General features: G+C 45.5%; 1 protein-coding gene across 3 annotated transcripts; it reads right to left on the bottom strand.

Annotated features, from left to right (window-relative positions):
• Positions 1–688: 688 nt before the first annotated feature.
• Positions 689–9680, bottom strand: LOC104964221 (zinc finger protein 646). 3 transcript variants are annotated; one of them, XM_010792961.1, is made up of 4 exons: positions 6929–9680; positions 5056–6162; positions 4873–4968; positions 3876–3960 (listed from the first exon to the last, which is right to left on the bottom strand). In XM_010792961.1, the coding sequence occupies exons 1-3, from the start codon at positions 9478–9480 to the stop codon at positions 4890–4892; spliced, it is 3738 nt and encodes a 1245-aa protein (XP_010791263.1). In that variant the 5' UTR covers positions 9481–9680; the 3' UTR covers positions 3876–3960; positions 4873–4889. The 3 variants fall into 3 exon arrangements, with proteins under 3 accessions (XP_010791262.1, XP_010791263.1, XP_010791264.1); XM_010792962.1 differs by having other exon boundaries at positions 5121–6162; XM_010792960.1 differs by lacking the exon at positions 4873–4968 and having other exon boundaries at positions 689–3958.
• Positions 9681–11153: the final 1473 nt, after the last annotated feature.

Here is an 11153-nt window from a genome sequence, read left to right as displayed (position 1 = left end):
TCTCTACTTGTTTATTTTGTTCTTCGTGTTTGTTGTTTTGTTTTACCTGGTCCGTGGCCTGTACAACGAAGCCAGTTCAACAAACCCTGGATATCTTTGAGTTATCTGGCTTAACTAAGCCTAACAAACGAGATCCCGCTAAGCGGTCCTACGATGCTGGTTATCAACTCAGTAACTCAACCCAGGGTTTCTCTGTCCGGCTGAGAGCGCGTTCACGTGAAAGAGGCGGGGTTAGCAACATTTGACCAATCACAAACATGGACAAGCGTACTGACAGCGCAGCGTCATACTTCATGNTGGGGATCTTCCATTTAAAGTGATGTTTAAAACTCAGTTAATGGGGCTCAATTTGAATGTAATAATTATGTTGGTTGTTGTTTGTGGAAGCGCCAGTGAATGAGCCCCATTAACTGAGTTTTAAACATCACTTTAAATGGAAGATCCCCATAGGCCCCACCCACTCGATCGGATGGGCCGATACTGATTCCGGCGATCGGCCCCAAAATTGGCGATCGGAGCATCCCTAGTTATAGTTGTTCCAAAGCAAATCTTTTTCTTCTCTCTAAAACTAGCTGAAATGGGTCCACTCAGAACAGGAAGATGTGAAAATGTACAGTTATTATCATTTCTGTGTTTCTAGATCACATCGACTCCTACAGCACTTGACGGTCACTGCACGGTTTTTAACTTTTTTTTTTTTTTTTAACTAGCACCAGTGCTCCTGAATACGCTGACAAGTTGTGTTCTTTAAAAAAAAAACGCACACAGAGGCTTTCCAAATAATGCAATTAAATACAAAAAGGAGAAAAATAAAATAAAAACACCAATAAATACAAGAGGTTACCATAAAAAAGGTTCAAATGATGGAGGAGAATCACTAAGGCGTCCCTTTGCCATGTGAGTTGATTTTTGTGAAACAGGAAGTAGGTGGAGGGGGAGAGATAAATATGGAAGAGATGGATGATGGGAAGTCTCCACCGTCACAACATCACTTGGTAAAAGGCAAGAAAACACTTTCCATTGTTTACATAGTGTTTAAATCTTCTCCACTGAACAGAGGGGATTGTGGGTAAGAGAGATGGGGGGGGGGGGGTTTACATCAACAAAGCTCTAAACTCACACATCCTAAAGACTAGCGCTGTCCATTACAAGTGTTAATAATAATAATATAAATAAATGCATTATTACAATGATCTGTCGTCTTTTTCCTTCTTACAAAAGAGTTCCCGCAGATAATACAGAAAGTACGATTACAATACAGGCCCGACAATATACACCGTCAATTTGTGTGTTTTACTTTCTTTCCTTTGTTCTGTAAACCTGCAGCCACGTTCACACACAGATTCACACACAGCGAGCGTGAGGTAAGAAACGCGATCATTTTAGTTTTAATGCAAAATTGAAAGAAAAAAACGTGTGGGCTGATAATATTTGCTTGTAAAAAAAAAAAAAAACAGCCAAAATATTGTTCTTCTATCTTTTGTTGGGTCTTAAATAATTGTATTAATTTTTGTTCCGCATAATTGAAACCTCATTTACCAAGCAGAAACTCGTAGCTCTAATGAACTTTGTAGTTGAAGGCAACACTAGAGAACCAATACGATAAAAATAAAATTACACGTTAAACGTTAACATTTGTTCGTAAATGTAGATCTAACAAGGACTTAAAATGCATTCCTGAAACTATCCAAACTCAGGGTCCACTTACTTTCTTAACGCCAAAAGCAGATGGACTGGATTGTTTTGTCCAAGCCATAAGAGTTTTCCGACATTTTCCGAGGTATAAAACAAATCAATCGTTGGTTAACAGTTTGACAGTTCTCTACGATTAAACTTTAACAAGCAAACCATAAGTGAACAAACCAACCCAATCACGCCTCAGTGTTTATTCTTGAACTTCAAAAGATTTGGGCAAATATATCCCCACTTAGGGGTGGGCTTACTAGCCCTTTTCTGGGGCTTTCAACCAAGTCACCCTTCCTCTTCAATAGGGCTTTCAAATCAAATAGATTTGATTTAAAAAAAAAAAAACATCTGTAAAACTTTACTTTCCAACAAAATTGACAATAATGAAAATGTGTTGGACAGGAAATAATCTTGTGTGCTATTGACATAGTATTTTTAAAATGACCCGTTTACCGCTGAACACGCCTGCGGGTTTTAGACTAAAAAGGTGTGACACACTGCTGCTGCTGGATCTGTTAGTGGGAACAAGGCTTTAGGAAGTTACAAAGTTAAGAAGCTCATCTTGGTGCTAAACACACACAAAAACACACGTTTAAACCCAACCATTCAATCTACTGGTCCTAAAAGCTCCCACAAGTCATTGTTTCCTCTCGTCAAAACCATCCAGGTACAAAAAAAAGGAAAAAACAAACCAAAAGTCTCCACTTTACCTACATGTTGGTCTTAAATAAAAACACTGTGTGGACAGACTCTGTCTGAATATGGTTTTAAAAACGCTGTGACAAAGGCCACGCAAAACTTACTATGAACATCGTCAGAACAGGGATGGAGGCGGGAAACAGAGAAACTGCAAACACAGGACCAATGAGCTCCTGGGGTTGAAATGAGCACCCATCAGACTTCCTCAACAGTCACAACCACAGGACTCGTCAGTCTCTACGAGCTGGGCTTTCAGAAAAGTCCCTGCAGGTGCTCCGGAGAAAGGTTAAACCCCTCCCCAGGCAGTATGGGGCAACATGCAGGCGGGAGTAAGGCAGGTGTAGTAAAGTCTATGAAACTACATCATGTCTGTCTGTCTGTCAGTCTGCGTGGGACAGTTCTACAAACAGGGCCTTGTCGGAGCATCCCCCAAGGAAGCATTGGCGCAAGAAAGGTTAGAAACGAGTGTGTGCATGTCCTCCGTTTTGAGTTCTGTGTGTGTGCGCACAAGCGTCCATTTTGCGCTCTGCTTTACGTGTATGTTCAGTCATGCAGGACCTGTCCTTCACACACACACACACACGCACACACACACACTACGGCCGCACATGGAAAAAACCTTGGCATGTGACTTCAAAGCACCCGCTACCCCATCCCCGCCCGCCCTGACTCCCATCCTTCCCTGATCCCATATTATATGAAGGGGCCGCCGGGCATACCCAGGAAGTTGGGCGCACCCATGGCCATGGGAGGGGGCGCCGTGGATCCGTTCCAGTGCACCTTCATGTGGTGCCGCAGGTTGGACTTGGAGGAGAAGTGCTTGTCGCACTGCTGGCAGGAGAACGGCTTCTCCTTGGTGTGGATGCGGCGGTGGCAGATGAGTTGGGTGGAGACACGGAAGGACTTCCCGCAGTCGGGACACTGGTAGCGTTTGGGCTCTGTGTGGATCCGGCGGTGGTTCTTGAGGGACATCAGGTTGGGGAACTCTTTCTGGCAGGAGTTGCAGAAGTAGGTCCCAGTCTTGTGACTGTTCTTGTGGTTGAGTAGGGAGCTGGCGTGGCGGTAAGAGCGGCCACACTGATCGCAGACGTGGGGTTTGAGGACCTCGCTGTGACCACCACGGCTGCGGGCTTTGGCAATGCTGCCAGGGTGCAGTCCTTGCTCTTGCATCAAAGTGAGGTCCAGGCCTGACCCCCAGCCCAGCTCCTTGGAGCCCCCCGGCCGAGGCTGCTGGGGTCTGGGCTGAGGCGTCTGGCCATGGGTGATCTCCATGTGGAGGCTGAAGCTGGCCTGCGTGGGGAAGGATCTTTGGCAGGACCGGCAGGTGAGCTCCCGCTGCTTTTGGTGGACGCGTCGATGGTTGTGGAGCTGGGAGGAAACGCGGAATGCCTTTCCGCAGTCGTGGCATTGGTGGCGCCGTATCTCCGAGTGGATACGACGGTGGTTCTTCAGGGCAAGCAGGTTGGAGTAGGTCTTGAGGCACACGGCGCAGTGATAGATGCCGACTGTGTGGGTGTTCTTGTGGTTGAGGAGGGAGCTGGCGTGGCGGTAGGAGCGTCCGCATTGATCACACCTGTGCAGAGACAAATTAGGACAAACATGGGGATGGGACAGAGGGTAAGAGAAAAGGGAGATTAGAAACTGAAAATGATAGTCCGCTTACAAAATTCTATCCGAATTTAACTCTGGTTACCACTTTTTCTTAGAATTATTGAAATATTTTGACAACTCATCATCTAAGATGTTGTTTATACAGGTATATGATCTGAAATCCGGCATAAAGCTTTCAAAGAAAGAAGACTACTACAAAGTGGTGTACCATTTAAAGTAATGATTTCTACACAGATGATAGGGAGGGAGGGGCATGGGGGGACAACTATGGAAAAACAACTGGGATTCATGTGGGGGACTGGGAAGTATCTGCTGCTCCCTGCACTGCACAAATGGACGCACGCTTCTTTCACATATGGGAACAATTTAATAAACCTTCTGTCACAGCCGTCTTTTGAGTAATCACTCTTTTCTGTATATAATGATGAAAGATCCATCAAAAATGCCAAAGAACCTCTACCATGTCTGCCTGTAATAACGAAAGATGTAAGAATAACCCCTGACGTGTGCAGTGCAGCTAGCTCCAAATACTTCCTAATCTATCCTCTGACTTTTATTTGCCAGACATCAAAATGCAAGTGTCCCATCATAAAACTGCATGTTCTAGTCTAATAACTGGCCAGTATTATTAGACTGCCTAAAGAAAACAAAAACAAACAAATCAAAGACTACAATCAAAATCATTACAAGAGCAAGGAACAAACATCGATACTAAAAATGTTGCTAATATGCTAAACACAAAATACTTAAAAAGCAAATCTGTGTTAAGGTTGGATAAGTAAAGCAAAGCATGAAAACAAAACATCTAAACATGAAGGTAGCCTTAAAAACTAAAGTGTGTGATATGCTAACTGAAAGCAAACGGGGTTGACTTATCTGGTCTCTCCACTAATTCAATTTGTCCAAACTTCAGAAAAATCCGAATTCCGGCACGCGTATGGTCCCAAGGAAGCCGGATTGGAGATCATATACCTGTAATAGACACGTAGAGACCTAAATTTATCTTCACTATTTTTTGGGCCAACTTCGTAGAATCACAAACAACTGACGAGAACTCACGTGTACCGACACTCCTCGCCCTCTCCCGGGGTCGCAGTGGCCTTCTTCCTGATTTCCATGCCTACCTGGTTGTCCCCGCAGCGGTGCCTGGCCAGGCCGGATCTCCCCTGGAAACTCTTCCCACAGGTGGGGCAGCCAAAGGGGGTAGCACCCTCCTCGTGGACCTTCTGGTGGTTTCGGAGGAACCTGGCAAGCCGGAAGGCTTTCCCACACGTGTGGCAGATGTGCTTCTTCCGCTGCGTGTGGATGCGCATATGGTTGCGCAGGGCCATATAGTTGGTGTAGGGCTTGTCGCAGAAATTGCAACGGAAGTTGCCTGTCTTGTGGGTGTGCTTGTGGTTCAGCAATGAGCTTGCATGTTTGTAGGCACAGCTGCACAGGTCACAGGCGTAGGGTCTCTCGTCAGAGTCCAGGTCCACAGAACTTCTCTCCAAGCTGATATTGGGGGTGTTGCTTGAGGAGGATGAAGGCAGGTGCTGGGCCGGGCAGTCGTGGGCTGCAAGCTCATCGGCCGTGGCAAAGCCTTCGCAGCAGCCATCGCACTCAAAATCCATCTGGACCCCGGGGCCCTGCGGTCCTTTGCACAGGCCAGCTGTAGTGTGGGTAGCTAGCTGCCTCTGGGTACGGAAGCCCTTGCCGCACTCTTGGCAGTTGTGCTTCTTCTGGGCAAAGTGGAGACGTAGATGGTTTTTCATTGCCAGCCTGTTGGGGTATGTGGAGTTGCAAACGTTGCAGTGGTACTCCCCAATTTTGTGAAGGTTTTTGTGATTGGCCAGGCTGCCTGCATGTCGGTATGTCTTGCCACATTCTTCGCATGAAAAAGGCCGACGTCCAGTCTCAGATGGATCAAACTTCTGGGGCCTTGAAGTTCCAGCTGAAGAGTAGGGTTTCTTGAACCCTTGCTGGCTATATTTCACGCCCATCGGCTGGGCCTTCGATGATTCTCCTCTCATATTCTGCATTTGAGATGTCCCAGGCTGCTGGAAGCGAGAACTGTTGGGTCCAGTCCGAACAAGACCTTTGGCTCGGTGCTCCTCGTGGAGACGAAGGTGGTTGATCAGCTGCTTTTGGATCTTGAAAGCCTTTCCACATTCTTCACACTTGTGCCTGCAGCAAGGATGAGCAGAGATGTAGAAAACTCAGTAAATACATTAAAATCTAGGACTAATATCAGGGGGGATGGTGGTATTAAACATGACACTTGGGAAGGCTATTCCTTATTAGATATATTTTGGGGATAATTTTATTATGATCAACTTACTTGCAACATGCTTGGAAACACATGGACTAAATCAGAGTCTACCATGGGAAACATTTTACAAAAGATTATGCTAAATCTCGTTAACCGGTTTCCACTACAAGCTAAAAAGATGTCAAAATAAATGAGGAATTAGTCAACTTGATTGAGATGAAATCAAACCAATGAAGATCATCATGTGCTAGGGCTGCTCAATTAATCGTATTATAAATTTCAATTACTATTATGGCTTGCAACGATTACGAAAACAACGTAATCGAAATAAAACCACTATTTTTTATTATTATTAATTATTTTTTGTATTGGTTTTTCAGTTGAGTTATAATTAAAGTTCATGGTAATCAACTGTTAAAAACCTACTGTTCACATTTTTTTTCTCCAATAAATGGATGTTTTCAAAGTAAATGGATAATCGTTTTTAATAATCGTGATATCAATTATTGACCCAAATAATCGAGATTATGATTTTTGCCATAATCAAGCAGCCCTATCATGTGCAATATATAACAACCAAGGGCTTCAGAATCTGGCAAAAATGTTATCTTTAACATAAACTGCACCAGCCAACTTTCAAACATCTATATAAAACAAAACATGACAGAATCTGGGACCTACCTCTTTAGATCAAAGTGGGTCCTTTGGTGATTCTTGAGAGCCAGCAGATTGTAGTAGCGTTTCTGGCACACCAAGCAGCGGAAAACCCCCGTCTTGTGTGACTTCTTGTGGTTAAGGAGTGAGCAGGGGTGTCTGTATCCTCGCCCGCATTGGTCGCACTTATGGGGCTTGTCACTTTGGTCCACCATAGGCCTACGTCCATCGCCACCAACCTCACGGCTTCCACCAGCAACCCCCCCACCAGCGACACCTTCTCCTCCGGACATCCCTTTGGCTCCATTCAGACCCTGCTTGCTCAGGGAGCTCGACCTATTCTTACCAGGACACAGGTGTGTGATCAGGTGGTGGCGGTCGGCAAAAAACATGCCACAGTCAACACAAATATGGTTGCGTCCGTCCATCTTGTCATTGCCATTAGCCGAGCTGCCTACAATACTCTGTTGCTGGCCATCAGGCCTTTGGGGGCCATGGACTAACTGGTGATTTAGGAGGTCTTGCTTCCTTGAGAAGCTCTGGCCACAGGTGGAGCAGATCATCCTCCACTCCTGCTCCAGGGAGGAAGGGCCGGGCCCTGTTGGGTTATTCGCATGGCTACGCAGGTGGCTCCTGAGGGCTCGGAGGCTGGCGTAGTGATTGCCACACACCGAACACTGATACACTTCTCCATCATCGTCATCATCTTTGTCATTGCTTCCCATTCTCTTGCCTCCACTCTGGGAATATTGCCGCTGGCTGCTGCCTTCTTTCAGGCTGCTGGAGCTTCCAGCAGGCAGCGAGGTTGCACTGGAGCTGTCGTAGTTCATGTTTCCCATGAAACCGTTAGACATGTTCCCTTGCTGCTGTTGAGGCTGCTGGCCACGACGAGGGCACATGTGCGACTTGATGCCAGATACATCTCCATACATCTCGCCGCAGTCGGCGCACACATGTCTGTCAGCCTGACGGTGAGCAGAGTTGCTCTGGGAAAGTGAGCTACCATCAAAGCGATCGTGAAACTCAAGAGAGTCCAACCCACTGCTATGGCCACCATCTTGTACAAAGTGGGCCGCATCACCAAGATTCCCTGGCAGGGAAATTGGAGTGGTGGCGCCGCTGCCTTCCTGGACGTAGCTCTGCTGGGAGTCCAGGGTTAGCGGCTCTGGAGACAGCCAGTCACTGCCGTCATTATTTAAAGACGTGTTGCCAGAACGCCCCTTGTGGCTTCGTAGGTGGCTGTGTAGCGCTGCCAGGTGGGGGTACTGCTTACAGCAGATTGTGCATTGGTAGTGGCCTGTCTGATGGCAGCGCTTGTGGTTGACCAAGCTTCCTGCGTGCCGGTAGCTTTTGCCACACTCTCCACACTTGAAGCGTCGCTCTCCATTATCTGGAGAATTGGCCTGGGGCACACGGCCTCCGGAGGGAGAGGACACTGAGCCCTGCGATCCAGAGCTGAGAATGGAGCTTTCCTGGCCGTGAGAGGCAGGGTTAGGGTCATGGGTCAGATAGTGGACTTTTAAGGTCTCCAGATCTGGATGTCCTGCGCCACAATATGCGCATGTGTAGATGGGATTGTTGACTGGAGGGCCCATAATGGGGTCATAGGGGCCTCTTTTGTCAGTGGGCAGGGGTGGCAGGGGCAGAGGGTCACCCAGCGCAGGGGTGTATGCTGGGGATCGAACAGCACTCAGATTGTGGGCCATGATTCCTGGGAAATTGCGCGGCAGACCAAGGGAGGGCGAGGCTGCGTTGTGTAGCAGTATGTGCTCCTGAAAGTCTGTCTTATTTGGCAGCGCTATCTGGCACAGGTGGCAAAAGCACGAGGCAGTGTCGTTGCTCTGAGACGACTGGGTGCCACTGCTGCGTGAGTCGTGGAGGCTGCTGCTGCTGCTCACCATTGAGGCTCCAGGGGTCTTGAACTTCGAATGAGTTCTCTCGTGGCTGTTTAGGGCAGCCAGGTTGCTAAATTGTTTAAAACACACAGAGCACTTAAAAGTTCCTTGCTGATGACACTTCTTGTGGTTCACCAGGCTACCGTGATGCCGGTAGGTTCTCTCGCACTGATCACACTTGAATGGTCGGTCCCAAGCGTTGTCGTGCTCGGGAGAACCTTTTTTACCGTGGTTGTCCGTCTCGTGGCCTTGTAGGACACTATGTCCCATACCACTATTGTTCAAATGTGAGCGCCCAAACCCGTCTGAGAGGTCTTGGGCGAGACCGTAGTCCCTCTCGTCGTGGCCCGTTTCTTCGGGAACTTCTTCACTCTCTTCTTCTGCGTGTGCACTACTGGGGGACAAAGTATGGATACGTAGGTGGTTTTTCAAAGCTACCGCGTTGGGCAGCGTACGCGTACAAACTGGACACTGGAATGAACCCACTTCGTGAGATTTTTTATGGTTGGCTAGGCTAGCTGCGTGCTTGTAAACTCGCCCACACTGTTCACACTCAAAACGTCCGTTTTCTTCTTGCTGATAATGTGCTTTCATATGTTCTAGAAGACTTGGAGTACTCGGACAAACCATATCACACTCTTTACAGGGGAAACCCTTGGCACGACTCATATCATGCATTGCCATAGTACTCTAAAGCAAACAGGACGGAGGGAATCACAGTTCACATCAAAGAAATGAACAGTGACGTAGGGGGGATGGGGGAGGAAACTGCGGGGCTTAGCTCTTCAGCTGAGGGTGCCGATTGCTTCGCCAGGGCAGGTCCAGCCAATCGGGGCCCACCTTGGGAGGTGGCGGGCCGGCAGGGGTCACACCAGCCAATGAGGTATCACTGTAGGGACAAGAATAAGAAAATGGAAGGTTACTTAAATTAATAAAATCTTGTATTTATCCACTTTTACCACAATGCAATCCTGTAACTGTCAGGCATCCAGTATTTCAAATTTTTATACTTAATAACCATTTTGATAAGTGCCAGTTCATTACCAAGCAAATAGTACATTTGTATTGCTCTTTGACATCCTTTAAATATATTGGTATTTATTTGTATAGACTTGTAATATACATACATACACAGCAAAATATGTAAACAGTCATTGTCTTATAATTGTAGCCCTAGTAAGATTTCAGACAACAGATTCTACTAATTTTTTGAACCTTCTATTGTTAAACCTTTCAATCTGTAAACATATGTTAATGTTGTCATGATTTTATAATACAAGACAATTGTTGTTTATATTTAGTTTATGTTTTCCTTTGGTAATATAAAATAGTTATGTTTATAATCATAACATTTACAGATAAATGTGGTTATTTCAACACTTATTTCAACATCACAACAACTTCCTCTGATTTCTTAAGGATTTGATTTGTTGCATGTGGAAAAAGTAATTTGGTTTTCCTCCACACAACAGGACACACCTCTGTTGACAGTGTAAAGAGTACGGGGCTTGCTGTAAAACCTAACCTCCCGCAAACTTCAGGCTCTCATTGCGGCGCTAGTATCTAGCATACTTTAGTTATTTGCTCTAACTGTTTGTTTCTGACGGAGGACACTGCACGCTGACAGGAAGCAGATTGGAGAAGACTTCTCCCTACATCCAAACTACATCCTATTTATTTGTAATTATGGCTATGCAATGTATCGATATTCAATTGTCTGGACTAGATATCATCTAGTATTTTGGATGTGTTCATTTAAAAAAAAGGTGTTTTCCTGGTTTCAAAGACAGCATTATAACAAAGTACATATTTGGGAACTTTCATTAGCTGTCCAGTTCATTTTCATAAAAATAAATGGGTTATACCACTTAATTTTTTTTTTTTTATGCATTATTTGAAATCACGTTATAAAATTATTTTTAGCAAAATATATTATTTAAAGGTGGGTTATGTAATTTTGGAGAAACCAGCTCGAGTGCGCTATAATTTGAAAATCAGTGATGCAAACACAGGTATGGTGAAAAAAGAGAGAACTATTCGAAGCAGGAAAAAAACAGCGTAATATACCATCTGACAAAGGCCTGTGCTATAATGCTTCAATTAACTGGCTATTCTTTATAATATACTCAGATCAATAGGAGACATATATGTTAAGTTATAAATCAAGGGTTTTTATTATTATTTACAGCAGGGGTGGGGATCCTTTTTCCTTTCAATTTTTACAACATCCTCCGAGGGCCGTACAAATTATTGAACTCAACCTCTGCTTAACCCTCTGGAGCATAATTTACATAAATTAACCATATATTTTCGATTACAAGGAGTAGAAATAGAATTCAGACATCCGCGGAATTGCT

The sequence above is a fragment of the Notothenia coriiceps genome, unplaced genomic scaffold, assembly GCF_000735185.1.
Source record: "Notothenia coriiceps isolate Sejong01 unplaced genomic scaffold, NC01 NC01_scaffold00036835, whole genome shotgun sequence".
In the NCBI taxonomy this organism is placed as follows: Eukaryota; Metazoa; Chordata; class Actinopteri; order Perciformes; family Nototheniidae; genus Notothenia; species Notothenia coriiceps.
The sequence above is the reverse complement of the archived record's forward strand: the minus strand, read 5'-3'. Positions and strand labels throughout refer to the sequence as shown.